The sequence below is a fragment of the Cydia strobilella genome, chromosome 21, assembly GCF_947568885.1.
Source record: "Cydia strobilella chromosome 21, ilCydStro3.1, whole genome shotgun sequence".
NCBI lineage: Eukaryota > Metazoa > Arthropoda > Insecta > Lepidoptera > Tortricidae > Cydia > Cydia strobilella.
This window is the reverse complement of record NC_086061.1, coordinates 70001-90341: the sequence shown is the minus strand read 5'-3', so window position 1 is coordinate 90341 and position 20341 is coordinate 70001. Positions and strand designations below refer to the sequence as shown.

At 39.7% G+C, this 20341-nt stretch overlaps 1 protein-coding gene, 1 long non-coding RNA gene and 1 other non-coding gene across 4 annotated transcripts; 2 read left to right on the top strand and 1 right to left on the bottom strand.

Moving 5' to 3' along the window:
* Window positions 1–513: 513 nt before the first annotated feature.
* On the top strand, window positions 514–10151 carry LOC134750890 (uncharacterized). 2 transcript variants are annotated; one of them, XR_010128587.1, is made up of 4 exons: window positions 514–828; window positions 1675–1855; window positions 3838–7953; window positions 9971–10151. It is a non-coding gene; the product is annotated as an uncharacterized LOC134750890 (long non-coding RNA). The 2 variants fall into 2 exon arrangements; XR_010128588.1 differs by lacking the exon at window positions 1675–1855.
* A 1113-nt stretch (window positions 10152–11264) lies between these two features.
* On the bottom strand, window positions 11265–13185 carry LOC134751223 (uncharacterized). Its single transcript, XM_063686607.1, has 3 exons — window positions 12950–13185; window positions 11936–12020; window positions 11265–11402 (listed from the first exon to the last, which is right to left on the bottom strand). Exons 1-3 carry the CDS (start codon window positions 13183–13185, stop codon window positions 11265–11267), a joined length of 459 nt encoding a protein of 152 aa, XP_063542677.1.
* Window positions 13186–18050: 4865 nt separating this feature from the next.
* Window positions 18051–19958, top strand: LOC134751335 (small subunit ribosomal RNA). Its single transcript, XR_010128632.1, has one exon. It is a non-coding gene; the product is annotated as a small subunit ribosomal RNA (ribosomal RNA).
* The last annotated feature ends 383 nt before the right edge of the window (window positions 19959–20341 follow it).

Sequence of the window (20341 nt, the reverse complement as noted above, 5' to 3'; positions counted from 1 at the left end):
TCTGCCCATGTTCAAGTCAGGATTCGAACCCACGACCACATTGGTGCAACATGCATGAAATTCACACGACTAAACCTACAACCTACCACTCGGGTAATTCGGGCAATATAATGGCATAGTATAAACAGGGCAAAGTAGGTTATCTTCATACAACGCACCGCGCGCGACTTGTATGTTGCGCCATAAGTATCTATGCGTCGCCGCACGCGCACTCAAACAAAATCTCGACCCGTTTCTCAGTGCGCCAGTAGAGATTTTGTTTGAGTGTGCGTGCGGCGACGCATAGATACTTATGGCACAAACATACAAATCGCGAGCGGTGCATTTGTATGAAGATACCATACTTTGTCCTGTTTATACTATGATAATGGCGTAAATAAGTTCGTCGCTATTCGTCAATAGATGGCGCTGCGTAATAAAACCAAAAACAAGAGATGGCGCTACAGTGTAGTTAATGAATATTCACACTTTGCAGTGACCGCTACTGTGCTGTTTAAGATTTAATTAAGCGAAGTTTTCAATCAAACTGATTTATGAAACAATTAATTTAGAACCAATACCAATGAAGTTTTTGCTTAGCTATTTTATGTGTTCGTTATCTTTGTATCTGTGGAACGTTGTACACGCGTGATAACGGATGTTTTTTTGTGCAACAGTGACAGTGTTTTGTTTGTTTATTTTCATGTAGCTTGTTTTGAAGACAATAGTTTTTAAAACGTAATGTTCCCTTTCAATTATCATTGTCTAAATCTAATGGGAACATAGAAAAGAGAATGTTTTAATGTTGCGTCAGACAAAATTGTGTCCGTCAAGTTTCATCAAAGTAAGGTTAGTATTTAGCGTATTTCTCATTTGTATCGTAAAATTTTAAGCAAAACCTTACGTAAAGGTAACTATACTTGCTCTAGCAGTTATTAGTTGTACATGATTGTAATATAATTGCATTCAACATTTTTTATAGATTTTGAGGTTACCTTGAGGACAAATTTTGGGGGTTGCTTAAATATTTCTGGACTACCTATAATCTACTTTATAAAAATATCATTGTCTGAATCTTCAATCTGATGAAGACCAGAGGTGGCCTCTGGATAGGAAATAACTCTGTGATAATACAAACAAACCTTTAGGTTTGTTACAATAAAGTCTGATTGTATTAACTGTCTGAAAATAAATTATTTTTATTTTTATTATTATTTATTAAGTGTTTAAGTAAGTGCATATAATGTAGGTATATGTTGTGGCCAGATCTTAGAATTAATAATTTCATCATGAGGCAATCATTTTTAGGGTTCCGTACGGGTAAAAACGGGACCCTATTAAGACTCCACTGTCCGTCTGTCTGTCTGTCTGTCCGTCCGTCTGTCTGTCATCAGGCTGTATCTCATGAACTGTGGTAGCTAGACAGTTGAAATTTTTTCAGATGATGTATTTCTGTTGCTGCTACAACAACAAATACTAAAAAGTACAGAATCCGTGGGCGAGTCCGACTCGCACTTGTCCGGTTTTTTTATTTTTTTTATTTTTTAAATGTAACCTAAGTGATAACGCTATTGGACCATTAAAATGGTTTGATACTGAAAACTGTAATGGCCAAAACAACTATGTAATAAAATATTTTGGTTGCATTTACTATGTCTATTTAGGCTAATAATTCAACTCTAAAGTCTTAGGAAGGTTTTAGAGTTCCAGAGGCCCTACTATCTGTATGAAAAGCTAAAATGGGTCAAGGACTCACGCACCAGACCATTGAGAAGCTGCACCAAACTTGTCGTACCCAAGCATGAAACAGCGTTCTTCAGAGGGAGTTTCAAATTTGCTGCTGCTAAAGTCTGGAATGACCTGCCACCACCACTCCGTAAGCCTATACAGCTATCTCAATACAAACGGTTACTACAGGCACATCTATTAGCCAAGCAGAGCGAAGGATACCCTCTCTCCTAACAATGGTGATTCATGCAAACAGATCACACAAACATACACAAACACACACACACACACACACACACACACACACACACACACACACACACACACACACACACACACACACACACACACACACACACACACACACACACACACACACACACACACACACAGGCACCCACATAACCGCGAGCATTCCTAATGTCTAGTTATTATTTTTATTAAAATGTCATATTGTTTCTTTATGTTATAAGTTTCCATTTTGTAATTTAACTTGTTATTATTATCTTCAATTGTTCCTATTTTAATGACCATAGCGTCAATTGTACTTAATTACGAGCACAGATGTTATCATTGTAATTGATATAGTTAATAATTATGCTACCCTCCAGCCGTCCTAGTCTGGGACCGGTCTGAAAACCAGCGCCGGGCATCTCGGCCCGGCACACGCTGAGACTGGAAACCCTTTGCCCAATTGATTGTATAAAAAATAAAATAAATTAAAAAAGCCCTTTATTTGATGTAAAAACGGTTACATATAAATTTGAAAAAATAAAACAAACTTAAAATTAGTGTTTAATTACATGAATCCCTAGTGGGTAAAGGCCTCCTCCAGTGCTGCCCATTTGTCCCTGTCCTGTGCTAATGACATCCAGTCTGTGCCGGCTGTTCCTTTTATGTCATCTTCCCAACGTGTAAGTGGTCTGCCTTGGCCCCTTCTGCCAAGTGGGCCTCTCCATTTAGTGACTTTCGATGTCCATCTCTTGTCTGTTAGTCTTGCTGTATGGCCTGCCCACTTCCACTTAAGTTTCTTTGCATAACTCAAGGCATCTGTTGCTCGTTTTTTCTCTTATTTTAGAGTGTCTTATTTTGTCTATTTTTCTTATATTGAGCATGCTTCTTTCTAACGCGCGTTGGCAAGTGATGATTTTCTTTTGAGCGTTTGCTGTGAATTTCCATGTTTGGCTTCCATATGTCATACATAGCAAGACACTTGAGTTCAGGACTTTAGTTTTAATGGCTATTGGCATGTTGCTTTTAAATATGTCTTTAAGGCTCCAGTATTTGTTCCATGTTTGTTTTATTCGCCTTTCTATTTTCAATTCATTATTAAATTTATTAAAACTAATGTTTTTCCCTAGGTAGGTATATTTTTCTACATATTCTAGTGTGTTGCCATCTATGCCTATTGGTCTTTTCCAGCTATTGGTCATTGCCTTTGTCTTGCTTAGGTTCATTTCTAATCCTACTTTGACACTCTCTGGGTGTAGGGATTCAGTCATGTGCTGTAGTTGCGTACATGTTTCTGCTATCAGCACTAGGTCATCCGCAAATCTCAAGTGATTTAGATAAGTACCTTGCATATATATTCCTAGTTTGCTCCATTTTAACTTGCTGAAGATGGTTTCTAGGATGGCGATGAAAATTGATTGTACTTACTTATAAATTAATAATTGTTTTTTCTTATTCTTGTTTTATGTAATTTAATTTTATTTTCTTTTGTACTTTTATTTCATTTTCTTTTGTACTTGATAATGTGGCAATAAACAATTCTTATTCTTATTCTAAATTAATATGCACTTATATCACACATTTTTTTTTTATGAAATAGGAGGCAAACGAGCAGACGGATCACCTGATGGTAAGCGATTACCGCCGCCCATGGACACCCGCAACACCAGAGGGGTTGTAAGTGCGTTGCCGGCCTTCAAGATGGGAATACGCTCTTTTCTTGAAGGTTTGAAGGTCATATCGGTCTGGAAATACCGCAGGCGACAGTTCATTCCACAGTTTCGCTGTGCAATACATATCTGGAGACGGAGCATACATGGTCGCGATCCTCAGCAATGAGGGACCGAGGAAGAAGAAGATATCACACAGGCCTAACATATTCTATAATACTATTTCCAGAAGTGCAGAGGAGGGGTCACTCTTGCTTGCCGGGGATGTGCTGAGATGCATCCTGGTGGTGCCCACTTGCCTGCGATGTACACTGAGCAGGTCCATGTACCAGCTACTCACACTTTCCATAGACTTGCAAGAAAAAAATAAAAGTCAACATGCCACTGCCAGCAAATTTATGAGGTAAATTATCAGTAAAATAAAAACTTTTATATTAAAGGAAAAATTGAAAAATTTACACCTCCAGCAAGACTCAAAATTGCGACTATTGGAACACCTCGGACGGTTCTGCCAACTGAGCTATGGTGGCTTACCAGATGTGTGCCAATTTTTCCATTCCTTTGCTTATAAAGTTTAGGGTGGCGTATACCAACATCTCTTGTCTATATTTACAGGCACTGGACCGGAGTCTCAAGTTATATTGAGAATTCGCAAGTAACAATGTGCTAACCCATAATAAACAAACTTTTATCATTTTTACTTTAATATGAAAATTTTAGTATCACTCACAGACATATGTGCTTGGTAAAAAATTAAATTATTAGTTTTATGAATTGCCCTAAGCTTGCTTATTTATTTAATAAATAAATATTATAGGACAAATTGTACATAGATAAACCAAGTCCTATAAAGCTTTTGTTGTGGGTACTAGACAGCAATACATATAGTTATATATAAATACTTATAATAATATAATAATTTATTTATTGCAAGTAAGTTACACTCATAATGTGGTTAGTAAAACTTAATTCTAAATTATGTATTAGTATTTTTTTTAACCTAGGGATACATCTATATCTATAAACTATTTTTGTTGTCATCTGAGTACGGCACATGTAGCCGACTGCAGCATAGTAAATAGGGGGAGTCCAGCCTGTCCCCTATCATCTTCATGATGATGTTGGGGCTGGCGCGCACCCGGCGCACCAGGGATGCGGCCCTCTTACGGATAGTGGCATAGAAACAATCGACCCTGGCTTCAGCGAACATCCCTGATGCGCTACAGAAGCGCGGCAGCCCCATCAACACCCGGAACGCGTTATTATACTGGACGCGGAGGGCTTCGTAGGCCCGTTTCGTATATGAAAGCCACAAAGTGCACGAGTACAGTGAGGTGCAGTAAGCTCTAAAGAGTGTCACTTTCACCTCCCTGGTACAGCGCACAAATTTGCGAGCAATCATATTCGCCCGGGCCGACAGGGCCCTCCTTTCTCTCTCTATGTCTTTATCATCTTTGAGGTCTGCCGTGACTATGTGCCCAAGATATTTAAACATGTCCACCCTTTCGAGGTCTGTCCCGTTTAGTTTGATGGGTGTCACTTCGGCTGTTCTGCCACGGCCGACATCAAAGACCATATATTTACTTTTATTTACGTTATATTTTAAGCCGTGAGTCTCTGCATATGTTTCACATACCTCCAGCAGCCTACGTATGCCACCAACCGATGCGCTTAGCAGAACCATATCGTCTGCATAACTAATATTATTAAGGCAGACACCGTCAATATGACATCCGATATGCAATCTGCCAAGCGCATCTAGCAGTTCGTAGATGTAGAGTAGGTGAGCTCAACCCCCCCTGCCTCACCCCACACTCCAACCTATAAGGGTCAGAGAGCGCATCCGCCCATCTAACGCAGTTGACTTGGTTTCCATACCAGTACCTGAAAATGCTGATTAGTCCAGATGGAAGTTTAATGTCTTCAAGTTTCTTCCATAAAATCTTATAGGAAACCAAGTCAAAAGCCTTAGATAGGTCGAGGAAGCAGGCATATACAGGGGAATTTTTATCTACGTAATATACCGGGTGTGTCCTGTAATACAACAAAAAATTTAAAATTAAACTTCAAACTAGCCAACATTTGTTCAGCGACTTTTAAAAATTAAAATAATTTGTATTTTTAATTTTAGCACACCTTACTTCAGGAAGAAATATTTGTGAAATAAATGCCCTCACCTTTTTCACCACACCAGCTGGTAAAGGCTCTCTTGATTGTTCAAAACTGATATGAAAGTTGCATTTTATTCACATGTGAGGCAAAGTAATCAAATGCAGATTTTGAGTTGTTCTCTTATATTTGCTGGTAGTATTGACATTTTGAATCGATTTGCTTTGATTTTGTTTGATATCTTACAGTTAGTATTTTCCTTGTGTTGGTGTGGTAAAAAAAATTGTTTCACTCGGTGTAAAAATTTGTTTAACCCTCGTGCCTGGAAACCCTCGCAACGCTCAAGATTCTTATGAGCATGCATGCTTTAGTTTTAGTTTAGTATTAATTTCGTTTCAGATAAAATGTAGATTTTTGACAATGCAAAAGTGATCCAACAGATCCTACTTGAATAAATTGGTTTTTATCTTTATCTTATTCCAGAGGAATCTTTCGCTTCCCCTGGTATCAATATAAGCACGAGAGGTTAAACAACAACTTTGCGCGCTTGTAAAACAAATAACTATTAGTATGTAATGTTTTATGAGTGTACCTATATGTATTTCTTTAGAGCCTAACCCAAATATCTTGTTATTTCCTAGGTATTTAAATACGGTAGTACTATTAGTTATTCTGTGATTTAAGCAGGGGGGTGTCACTTCGCAGTTTAGGTACATTTGGCCGACGCGCCTCCCGGGCAGGCGTATGGCAATGAGCTGCCGCTCGACTCGCGCAAAATTTAAAATACATAATGCCTTCGAAACCTAAATTTATAGCGGAGTCTTAGTAATAGGGCACCGTTTTTACTCTTTGGGTATGGAACCCTAATAAAAACATCATTCTGTTTTTATTTTTACCCCTGACTGTACAAAGAATGACATGTATGTATGTTTACGGTGAGTGGATTTTTGTGTGTTCCCAGCGCCGCGTACTTACTAAAGATTTTGTTAAGAATCACTGCTTCAGAAACAGCAATCCACATGTTGCTGAAACAGAGATAGTTGCGGTAAACACTACATAATTGTTTATCGCCATGATCATTGTACCTCAGACTAAAGACCAATATAACCCCGTATAAGATGAATAAAGTCTAAGGAAAAAACGTGCCTCGGAAATCATGAATTTTAACACATATCAGTGAAAGAACATGGGTCAAAATCATAAAAATAATAAATACAAATAAAAAAATCATTTATCCATTATACATATATATATATAATTTTTTTGATATTTTTAGTTTTAATCGTGTGTCGATAGATGGCAGTAAATTTACTGTGGCTACGAAATTTACTTCCCTCTATCCTATGCGACTGGCGAGAAACTGCATAGGACCGGGATCAGTGGCGAACTGTCGTGTTGGAGGCCAAGACACACTTTGGGTCGCTGCGCCAGAGGAGTAAGTAAGTAAGTAAGTCTATCCTATGCATTCTCTTTGCTCAGACCGTCCACACTATGTGAGCTGAAACATTGTTTCTGTTAATATCTGCATAGTGTTTCAGAAACAATGTTTCAAACATTGTTTATAGTGAATGCTCGGCTTAAGTCTCCAAAATAATCAGTTTTGATTACTTTTCCTGAACAGGATTTGTGGAACAGCAAAAATGGTGTATCAAGAACTTTCTATAAGAGGAAGATGTTTTAATTTTGCAGCAGTGTCTGTTGTAAAGTAACTTTGTTACAAGCTTTTATTATTGTATAACTTGCAGTATACTCGTATGTATGTTCAGGTCAAATCTTGCATGCAAAATTAGACCCAATTTCTAATTTCTTTTCTATTATTACATAAAGCTAAAAATTCACATACACAAGTAAGTTGGGTGACAATGCATTATTATGGTACCATCAAGATGATCTAATGATGGACTAAAGGTGGCCATTGGAACTCTGTGATAAAACAATGAAATCTAATTGTGCCTCGATTTGGTAGAATTGTATTGATGAGTATTACTTGCCTGTTGAAAGAAACGTACAGTCAGCAATAAAAGCTTGTATTGAAAATGAAATTTTTGACAAAAAAAACCCGGCCCTCTGAACCCTAAAAATGATTATAAGTTGAATTAAATATGAAACTAACCTGATTTCAGACAATGATGGCTGTCATCCAGCAAAATGTGGATCGCCTGATGTCTTGTGGTCGCCTGGGAAAGGGACTAACACTATTGAGTCAGTCTGCTTCACACCTGTAATGTGACACAAGGTAGGTATTTTATAACATGTTTTAAAACAGGCCTTTATTTAAAAAGATAATCTGAGATAAAAAAACCGGCCAAGTGCGAGTCGGACTCGCGCACGAAGGGTTCCGTGCCATTACGGAAAAAAACAGCAAAAAAATACCGTTTGTTGTATGGGAGCCCCATTTAAATATTTATATTATTCTGTTTTTAGTAATAGCGGCAACAGAAATACATCATCTGTGAAAATTTCAACTGTCTAGCTATCACGGTTCATGAGATACAGCCTGGTGACAGACAGACGGACGGACAGACGGACAGCGGAGTCTTAGTAATAGGGTCCCGTTTTTACCCTTTGGGTACGGAACCCTAAAAAGAAACCTTAATTTCATTTCTTTTTTTGAACAAGGGGAACCGCCTTCAAAAAACCAACACAGCTAAAAGCATGAAATAATTTGTATACATTGGAGTAGGGGTGGGCCCCTATCCTTGTCCAGTCCCTAACCCGTCGTAAAGCAAATTTCTGCCAAAAAGTAAGTAATACCTAATAATGAGAAAATTAATAACCATCTGGGTAACTAATTTAGTTTTTGAAGTCGGTGTCAAACCAAAATTTTAGACAACGAAGAACTTTAAATAAATTTTAAATGTTCGACTTTTAAGTAACCCATTGTAGTTTGATGAGTTGAGAACCATTTCGTGTACCGTCAGAGCCACCCTCAGAAGATAGAGCTTCCGAACACCGAGTACTTGAGCGTCATCGTACAAGACCTTCGTAGGATACCTAATTGATTTCTTCAAGGCTATCTTCAGCACCACTCTCTGCGCACTTTCTAATTTCAGAAGGATAGTCGAGGTTGTACCTCCCCAGGCAAGGATGGGGCAATTGATTATTGATTGTCCAAGAGCGGCATAAATAGTTTTTAATAGGGATAAATCAGCCGATTCTCTTAGCATCTTCATAGTGTGTATTAGCTTTCGGACCCTACCCGCCACTGCCTCCACATGCAGCATGAACTTTAGTTTCTCGTCTATCACAATACTGAGATATTACTATACCTACTTTATTGTGTTCGATCTTGACATATGGTCACACATACAAGTTTGGGCTGAAGAAACAGTGCAGCCACGATTGTGGACTTTAAGTTTCATCTGTAGTCCCGTAGGAAACAAAGGAATTTCGTTTTGGTTGTATTTAAAGTTAGCAGATTCTGCCCTGCAGCTCGGCCTTCGGTCTCGCATCGTAGCGCGTGGTGTTTAATGGATTTTCGATGCCAGGGTGCCTAGCCAAGATGCGAATCCTTGGCTCCGTAGCGAACGATTGGCAACTTGGCTAGGCACCCTGGCATCCCCCCGCCGCACGAGCCTCTTACAAGTAATGGTGGGGCCATTTGGTGTCTAGAGCGGTCGCTGCACTCGCTCCACCCAAGACAGATTAGTACAGCCATAGCAGCAAGCTCGGCCAAATTACACCTTCCCACACAAACGGAGTTTTCTTCTCATTTTAAAACTGCGCGTTGGATTGTAATGAAACTGCACATACAATGAGGTATACTAGGTCTGTTATTAGTTTATATAGCCCCAGTTTATAAATCAAACGAAATAGAGCAAAAACAAGTTTTGTACGAAAAACTTAAATTCGCTGTATTTTTTTTTTTACTGGTATCTGCTACATAAACTAATTTCATACATCATCATCATCATAACTTAAGAGCTTTGCTCTTGTCGTTGGAGTTATTGCCAATCCTTTCTTTCCTGAGCCAGTCTTTTGATTTGCTCGTACGATGCATTCTCTTTTAGTTGGCTCAGATATGTGATTCTAGGCTTTCCACTGCCTCTCGTCTTTTCAATTTTGTCTTTCAGGATGTTTTGTTGAATTACATACCTAGGTATACCTTATCCTATTGTAAGTACAAAGTTTCAGAGCAATCTAGCTAGTCGTTTTAAAATGAGAGCGTAACTACGTTTGTATGGAGAACCGAGCTTGCCGGGGACTCTTTATCTGTATGAAACAATTCAAATATGAAACTAACCTGATTTCAGACAACGTGATGGGCTGATGGATGTCGTCCAGCAATGGTAGTCGGGAGCCACCTCTTGCCAACTCTTGCCACCTCTTGCCAACTCTTGCCAACTCTTGCCACCTCTTGCCACATGAGCCGATGTTGCAGACTCCCGGTGGAGGCCGAGTCCTAGCAGCGGACACATGGACGGACATTATGGACAAGGTACTACATGGATTGCTTTTGTCCGGCTGCAGAAGAGTTATGATTATGTACAACTAGCTGTTGCCTGCGACTTCGTACGCGTGGATTTCTATATTGGTGGTTATGTAATGCCCTTTTACCAAGTTTCAACGTCTATCCCCCTTTTAGCCCTCTTAGGGGTTGAATCACCAAGACTAATCAAGAGCTTTGAAACAATTTTGTTTTAAATCTTATATTATGCCTTTTTAAGGAGTTTTAAAGCATTTGTAATGAATTCAAGTTTTAAACCCCTTTTTAACCCTTTTAGGGGATGATTTTTTAAATATGCTGAAATTACATTTCTTGTATCCCAGTAATATGCCTTTATACAAAGATTCAAGCCCCGCACTCACAAAACTGTTTGATCTCTTGACAAAATTTCAACCCTTTTTTCACCACCTTAAAATACAAGTGCGAGGCGGACTCGCGTTCCAAGGGTTCCATATATTACACAATTTAAACAATGTATTTTGTATGCGAAACGTGAGTAAAATGTCTTTAAAAACCCGTAATTAAGTCCGACTCACGCTTGACTGCGATTTTTTTTTATAGGGACGTTCTTACACAAATTGGCTAAGTCCCACGGTAAGCTCAAGAAGGCTTGTGTTGTGCAGACAACGATATATATATATAATACCTATAATACAAATACTTAAATACATAGAAAACATCCATGACTCGGGAACAAATATCTGTGTTCATCACAGAAATAAATGCCCTTACCGGGATTCGAACCCAGGACCATCGGCTTCACAGGCAGGGTCACTACCCACTAGGCCAGACCGGTCGACAAGATTTCTAATAGGTTTTCCTTTAATCTATAGGTAAATATCTACGTACGCAAAGGGTAAAAACGGTACCCTATTACTAAGACTCCGCTGTCCGTTTGTTTGTCACCAGGCTGTATCTCATGAACCGTGATAGCTAAACAGTTGAAATTTTTACAGATGATGTATTTCTGTTGCCGCTATAACAACAAATACTAAAAAGTACGGAACTATCGGTGGGCGAGTCCGACTCGCACTTGACCGGTTTTTAATAAAATACTTTTTTGTAAAGGCAAATTCCTAGCTTAAAATAGGCAATAAAAGTCATAGGCAATAACTGATTCCAGGTGCACGGGGGCGTGGCGGGGGCGTGGCGGGGGCGGGGCGTGGCGGGGGCGGGGCGTGGCGGGGGCGGGACGGGGGCGGCGGCGTACATCGTCTCTCCAACCAACAAGTGGCCCACTAAACAATGGGTATAGGTTTTACTCATTACTTATTATCAGGGCTCGGAAAAACGCTTAATTCAATTGAGCGATGTTTAATGGACCTAATACACTTTAAATAAAGAAAATCACTCTTTTTTTTTACGATATTATAATAGAAAACTCTGGAATTTAGCTTTATTTAATGATTTTAAGTCATAAACCTTAAATTTCATAAGAAACATTTGTTTTTTTTTTTTCAATGATGTTGAATGTAATTCTGAACTCACAAGTTGAGTCGATGCAATTTCAAAACGCATCGTCGGAAATGTCAACATTGTCAACAAAAATTTTCTCACTGACTGAAAAATACATAATTTCCAGAGTTTTATGTTATAATATCGTATTATCGTAAAAACATAATTTTACTTCTCGTGTGTTGAAACACTCGCGGGTAAAATACAACTTTGCACCCTTGTGTAACAAATAACTATTTTATTACAGGTTGAGCAGCGATCCACGGATCCAGCTACGGAGTACGGATGTAAAATGGCGATTTATGACTGCGCTCACTGGTAGCGGGTAGCGGGTAGCGGGTAGCGGGTAGCGGGTAGCGGTGGTCGTGATGATCGAATTATTTTTATTCAACGGCGCGATGCTGAGAAGGGTTATGTGTTTAATGTTAACGTTTGTTTGTAAACTTTAAATTCTCTCATGTTACTATAATCACGAAATACTTTACCAGACGCACAATTGTAATGGCTAAGCATAACTATTTACAGCGCCATCTATTGGCAAATTGGCTAACTAATTTGCGCGACCTGTATGTATGTATGTTGGTTTTTCAGGGGGTTGGTTTTATCATGTGAACCGATTTTAACAATTTATGATTTATTTGAAAGAAGGTGTTTATCGTGTAATCTCTTAAAAATTTCAATTATAATAAATACCCGCAAAGGGAATGGCATATTAAATTAGTAAATGTATTTTGATAATTAAAAACAAAGTTAGATTGTATCTTTATACGAATAACCTGTCAGAGTGTCCTTATGGCAAGCCACGATGTGGTACCTTTTGATTGAAAACGACACATTTTTCCTGTAATATTTATGATAATTTTATTATTATGTAAAAATTTCATTTTTTTCACTACGAAAAAAAAATTATTAATTAAAAAATGCTTTGTAATGTTCAATTTGAGCTCTTTCAAATGATATCCCACTTGACCTGGTAACTAGTTTGAAATTTTGCCCCCTGTTTAAACTGGGTTATTTTCCATAATTAATAAAAATAATAAAATAAAAAATACACTTCCAAGATGGATTAGCGACTTCATGGGTTAGCGTCGTTCATAACTATTCCAAATTTCAAATCGATAGCTTAAGTAGTTCTGAAGATATTTAGCAATGTGACAGACAGACGGACGTACAGAGACGCACCATATGGGTTCATTTGTACCTTTTTGGTACGGAACCCTAAAAAGCCTTCAATGCCCTGCGCGTCCAGTACAACAATGGGTTTAGGATGCTGTTGGGACTGCCTCGTTTTTGCAGCGCGTCAGGTGTGTTCGCGGAGGCGCGCACTGACTGCTTCGGTGCGGCGTGCGGCGTGCGGCGTGCGGCGTGCGGCGTGCGGCGTGAGGCGTGCGGCGTGAGGCGTGCGGCGTGCGGCGTGAGGCGTGCGGCGTGAGGCGTGCGGCGTGAGGCGTGCGGCGTGAGGCGTCCGGCGTGCGGCGTGAGGCGGTATAATATAATACTGCTTCCCTGATGCGTCGCGTGCGAGACAGTTCCAACAGCCTCGTGCGGTGCGCCTTCTGGAAACATTGGGACTATATACATGTGGGATCCAGAGGCTTAGTTTATTATAATTTAGTATAGGTTAACTAACATAGGCTTAAGGGAATGTACACTAACACTAAGGACATGGTCTGAAATAAAATATATTGTATTGTTTTGTATTAACTGTCATGTGTTCGGTGACACTTGGGCGGTTAAGATATACTTATGGACGACTTAAGAGGAACGCAAAAAAAGGTTTAAGACGAAAGTGGAGGAGCCGAGCGAGATCGCCTTTTCATACAAACGTAGTCCTTATTTTCCTCCCTGGATATTATTAACATATTGAAAATATTCTGACATAATTTGCTGTGTATTATCTAACCACAGCCATATGCTACCCTACGTTATTTTTCATTTTTTTAATTATTATAACAGGAGCATTTATTAATTTGTATGAGATCTGTTTTTCTCTTCTAATTTTTACAATAATCAAAAAATCTAAAAAAGTTATGCAAAAATATTATGCATAACTTAATATTGCATTGCATTGTGTCAAATGGGGACTATGATTGTATGGAGAAGCGGCCGTCCCCTTTCCTCTTAATTATGTACTGGATTACGGCACCAAAAGTAATTTCAAAATGAGTAATTAAACTTTTTTTGCGTTCCTCTAAAATTGTCCATGAGTGTAGACTGTAGATAGATTGACGTAAGAATAATCAAAATCGGCCCACAGGTTTAAAGAACAAACATACATATATTATTATTTAATTATTGTTTGTATACGTCTTAATTGAATTTAATCTTATTTTATTATGTAAATATAACTATGAAACACTGTTATGGGACTTAATACTTTTATTTTGCGTTCTTAAGTAACGTTAAGAATCATTGTAATTAGACATTATCATAATAAACCTCTGAATAAAGTTGCGTTTTTTATTGAATAAGTAATGTATTATTTAACAGTCGGACGCGAAATATTTAATAGAGTACGTTGGGCATCGCGTCCGAAATATGATACACAAATTGTAGAATTATACTATAGATCCAGCTACGAAAACTGTTAAATTAAACGCCACCTTGTGGCATAGTAAACACTTGAATATGGCCAAAACACATTTCAGTACTAGTGGCTCTGTAGCACTTGGTAGTACTGAGTATCATTATTTATAGAATGGGGAGTTATCAGAAAAGAAATTGTATATCAAATCCATTTAAACCCAAATTTAAATTGCTTATCGTAAAAAAATTAAAAAAATCGTAGAAACTTGGAACGTAAAATGCTCTAGCGCAGAAACGTACATTTTCTGCACACCTTTTAGAACAACAATGACCTCAAGCTTTAAATGGTCTTATTTATTTACATAATTTTTGCTTAAGTCCTTTATGCCAATTTCGACTTGTAGAGGAGAAAATACGAAAGTATTTTGCCCAAGTTAAAACGGAGACCTTCGCTAACGCTTCGGTCAATAATCGGACTAATGTTCAAATTAAACTGATATCCGTAGCGTCAGGTCAAAAGAGGATACACAGATGGCGCTATAATAAACATACACAGTGTCGCCATCTACCGGTGAGTAGCATAGTTAATTATAACTCTACAGATGGCGCCTTACCAACTTGTTCAACTTAAAAAAAAAAAAAAAAAAAAAAAAAAAAAAAAGCTACCATCCGCGGGATTATGCCTGAACGCCTCTAAGGCCGAAGCCAGCCTAGCCGAATCCGGCAAGGATATGCTCACTGTGGAGCCCCGAGAGTCGGGAGGCTCTAAACAATGTGACTTTACTAGTCGCGCTTTATTCGTAAGGTGCGACGTCGAAGCCCATTTGGATCTCGGAGATCGGTGCAGTACGGTTTAACACGTGCATCACGGCTCCGCGGGTCCCAATATAACTCAGTTCGATGTCGGGGCTCGGAATAGTCTGTAGACGACTTCCGTTCCTGGCGGGGTGTTGTGCTCGGTAGAGCAGCGTCGTGCTGCGATCTGTTGAGACTCGGCCCTACGCCAGGTGATTCGTCCGTGGACGATGAACATTTATTTATACATTATATAATACTTACATATTATTATTATTATTTTTTATATATCATATATACGAGAACCGGTGCGAACGCAGATACAGTTAGTAAGTCGTTTACAAGTTTATAAACATCAATACAAGAACCGGTGCGTATAATAACTTCCAGTCAGGGACCGGCCCGCTATCCCTTACCGGGGTTTTATAAGGGTATTGCATAAGGCTTAACTCACCATACGAACTTAACTTGCCAGACGAAACCCTTTGTTTTGCTTTTAAAAACCCTTATATAAAGCTACCACTTATAATTAGCACCTTTATAAAAAGCGCTTAAAGATAAGGGTAACCCTTATTAAGGGCTAGCCTTATTTTTGGTTAGCTTTTCGGTAAGGGTTAGTCAAAGGTAGGGGTATGAATGGGCTTGCAGTTCAAAAGGGAAAGTCTTTCAATGTGTTAGCCGTGTTTAAGTGTCGCCCATTGAAAGGGTTTTATCGCGGAAAGGGTTGTCCGGTCCCTGCTTCCAGTATTAAAATGTAAGTGTCGAATATGTGTATTTTTACAACAAAAAAAAAGTCTCTAGTTAATTAGTACTGAAAGCGACATTTTGACAGTTTAAGTGTAAGACCATTCTCCCTGATGCTGATGAGTTTCATGACCTCTTCTAATCTCTCAGGTTTCATAACACCAGATGGCCACTATGAATTTAAAAGGATGCCTTTCGGCCTTGCTGATGCTGATTAGTTTCATGACCTCTTCTAATCTCTCAGGTTTCATAACACCAGATGACCACTATGAATTTAAAAGGATGCCGTTCGGCCTTTCGGCCTTGCTAATGCGCAGAAAAAAAAAAAAACTCAAAACCTTGTTCTAGATCACCAGATGGCACAAGGATGTCGTCCAGGTATGCCAATGCAGATTCAAATCGCTTCGATCCAAGCATTCGGTTAATAAAGCCTTTGAAAGACTGCCGGCGCATTAGCAAGGCCGAACGGCATCCTTTTAAATAGTCATAGTGGCCATCTGGTGTTATGAGATGTTATTTATACCTGTGAGACGTACGTACGTTACATACGTATACGTTCAATATTAAAAAAAAAAAAAGACGTGTTATAATGATGAAGAGTACGAAGAGTAAATGGCAATGTTTATATATTTTTTGGGTAGGTAGGTAGGTAGGTAGGTAGGTAGGTAGGTAGGTAGGTAGGTAGGTAGGTAGGTAGGTAGGTAGGTAGGTAGGTAGGTAGGTAGGTAGGTAGGTAGGTAGGTAGGTAGGTAGGTAGGTAGGTAGGTAGGTTAGGTTAGGTTAGGTTAGGTTAGGTTTTGAGTTAGGTTAGGTTTTGAGTTAGGTTAGGTTTTGAGTTAGGTTAGGTTTTGAGTTAGGTTAGGTTTTGAGTTAGGTTAGGTTTTGAGTTAGGTTAGGTTTTGAGTTAGGTTAGGTTTTGAGTTAGGTTAGGTTTTGAGTTAGGTTAGGTTTTGAGTTAGGTTAGGTTTTCAGTTAGGTTAGGTTTTCAGTTAGGTTAGGTTTTCAGTTAGGTTAGGTTTTCAGTTAGGTTAGGTTTTGAGTTAGGTTAGGTTTTGAGTTAGGTTAGGTTTTGAGTTAGGTTAGGTTTTGAGTTAGGTTAGGTTTTGAGTTAGGTTAGGTTTTGAGTTAGGTTAGGTTTTGAGTTAGGTTAGGTTTTCAGTTAGGTTAGGTGTTAGGTTAGGTTAGGTTATGTTAGGTTAGGTTAGGTTAGGTTAGGTTAGGTTAGGTTAGGTTAGGTTAGGTTAGGTTAGGTTAGGTTATGTTAGGTGTTATGTTAGGTGTTAGGTTAGGTTTTTTTTTTTTTTTTTTTTGGATACGGATCATAATGCATTTGTTATTACGTTGATACTCTCGCAGCAAATTTTTAAATAAAATACATCCAAGAAATGTTGTAAGCACATTTAATGCTCTATAATTCGCTTCAACCGCGAGCGCGCAAATTTTGCGCTCTAGCGGCGCGCATGCGCGCAGGAAGGATGGATGCGCGCGCGCGCGCATGAATATGTTTTTGAGATGTGTTTTAAAATAGAGTATTATTATTTATTTGCACTTTGTTCCCAGTTTACGCGTTTTATTACTGAAACGTGACAGACGGGAAAAATATTGATATCTTTGCCCCCACCACCGGGAAAAGTGCACACGCCGTATAATATTGACTTGCACAGATTGTCAATTGTCTCCAATTCGAGACAGATAACGTTCCCGATTGGTTGACACATTGAAAATAAATCTGTGCGAGGAAATTGGTTGTATGTATATTATTCCTATACGTGTGTGGCGAGGGATAGATCGGATGATAATCCGATTTAAAAAAAAATTTACACGGTAATACGGTTTTGAATGAAACACTCTCACAGTGTGTCTTATCATTGTGTGTTTGTTGGTTCATCAACCGTATTGGTTGAGGGTTTTAATAATAAACTAGCTCTCTAATACCGGGCGACCGAGATAAATCTACGAAGAACGACTATGTTAAAAGAATCTAAAGTAATAAAAAAAAATAGTGAGATTTTAATGTCTGGTCGTGGAAGAACGTTCGATTACATCGGCGCGATGAAACAAACACCACTGTGTGTGCGTGTGCGCGCTTTTTTCACTCACCAGCTACCGCTACCTACCTACCGGGTAAGTAATAGTAGTGGTAAGTAAAAAATACCCCACCAGTCTACTATACGCCACGCCAATTTCGGTACATCCGAATGGCGTGTTGTCTCGTATACGACTCGTGTCTCACGCGTGCAGTCAGTCTCCGTCGTCTATATATGATGATAATAATACACCAAATATATGAATGATGTGATGATATGACGCACGCGTTAGCGCTAGTGTTTTGCGTCTCTAAACAAGACTCGCACGAACACGGCAGCTCCCTGGTTGATCCTGCCAGTAGTTATATGCTTGTCTCAAAGATTAAGCCATGCATGTCTCAGTGCAAGCCGTATTAAGGCGATACCGCGAATGGCTCAATATATCAGTTTTGGTTCCTTAGATCTTACTCAGTTACTTGGATAACTGTGGTAATTCTAGAGCTAATACATGCAATCAGAACTCTGACCAGTGATGGGATGAGTGCTTTTATTAGATCAAAACCAATCGGCGGAGGGCCTCGCGTCCGAAGTCGTAACATTTTGATGAATCTGGATAACTTTTGCAGATCGCACGGTCCAGTACCGGCGACGCATCTTTCAAATGTCTGCCTTATCAACTTTCGATGGTAGTTTCTGCGACTACCATGGTTGTCACGGGTAACGGGGAATCAGGGTTCGATTCCGGAGAGGGAGCCTGAGAAACGGCTACCACATCCAAGGAAGGCAGCAGGCGCGCAAATTACCCACTCCCGGCACGGGGAGGTAGTGACGAAAAATAACGATACGGGACTCTTACGAGGCCTCGTAATCGGAATGAGTACACTTTAAATATTTTAACGAGGAACAATTGGAGGGCAAGTCTGGTGCCAGCAGCCGCGGTAACTCCAGCTCCAATAGCGTATACTAAAATTGTTGCGGTTAAAAAGCTCGTAGTTGCATTTGTGCTACGCACTGTCGGTGCGATTCATCCGAATCGATACTGACACGTTTGCGGAGCATATCGTCGGTGAATCGTATGTAAAAGTACGGTTCAATATAAAAATCCTATCGCGATGCTCTTCAGTGAGTGTCGAGGTGGGCCGACAATTTTACTTTGAACAAATTAGAGTGCTCAAAGCGGGCTCAAAATGCTGCTTGAATATTTCGTGCATGGAATAATAGAATATGATCTCGGTTCTATTTTGTTGGTTTTCAGAACTCCGAGGTAATGATTAATAGGGATAACTGGGGGCATTCGTATTGCGACGTTAGAGGTGAAATTCTTGGATCGTCGCAAGACGAACATCAGCGAAAGCATTTGCCAAAGGTGTTTTCATCAATCAAGAACGAAAGTTAGAGGTTCGAAGGCGATTAGATACCGCCCTAGTTCTAACCGTAAATATGTCATCTAGCGATCCGCCGACGTTACTACAATGGCTCGGCGGGCAGCTTCCGGGAAACCAAAGATTTTGGACTCCGGGGGGAGTATGGTTGCAAAGCTGAAACTTAAAGGAATTGACGGAAGGGCACCACCAGGAGTGGAGCCTGCGGCTTAATTTGACTCAACACGGGAAATCTCACCAGGCCCGGACACCGGAAGGATTGACAGATTAACAGCTCTTTCTTGATTCGGTGGGTGGTGGTGCATGGCCGTTCTTAGTTGGTGGAGCGATTTGTCTGGTTAATTCCGGTAACGAACGAGACTCTAGCCTGCTAAATAGGCGTCGTCATTTAGGTGCGCGCGGCCGTTCGCGGTCGCGCAACTCACTGGCGACGTATTAAAATTCTTCTTAGAGGGACCGGCGGTTTCGAGCCGCACGAGATTGAGCAATAACAGGTCTGTGATGCCCTTAGATGTCCTGGGCCGCACGCGCGCTACACTGAAGGAATCAGCATGTTCTCCTTGGCCTAGAGGCCCGGGCAACCCGTTGAAACTCCTTCGTGCTGGGGATTGGGGTTTGCAATTATCCCCCATAAACGAGGAATTCCTAGTAAGCGCGAGTCATAAGCTCGCGTTGATTACGTCCCTGCCCTTTGTACACACCGCCCGTCGCTACTACCGATTGAATGATTTAGTGAGGTCTTCGGACCGACACGCGGTGGCTTCACGGCCGTCGGCGTTGCTGGGAAGTTGACCAAACTTGATCATTTAGAGGAAGTAAAAGTCGTAACAAGGTTTCCGTAGGGGAACCTGCGGAAGGATCATTAACGTGTATATATGTTGTTGTGTATGTTCTACATACTACAAACGTCGTGTATAACAAAAATAATCCGTTACCAAAAATAAAATATATGTCAGTTGACGTCACACAGGAGAGGTTTATTTCTATCTCGCGTCGCGTGTATTTAAGCAGTTTGAGATTTACGTCTATTTGGAGAGTCGCTTCGACCGGCACAAATCCGCGCCGTTACAGCTTATCGCTCCATATTATATAGATGTTTCTCTTTGAACTCGCGCGAACGTCAACTGTGTTGTACGTAGACCGATATATATGAGACAGACAGTATGCGGTAATCGTTTTACTCATTTTTCGTAATGATTTTTTATTTTTTTATTTGATGTTACTAACATTGTTACCAGTGTGTAATAA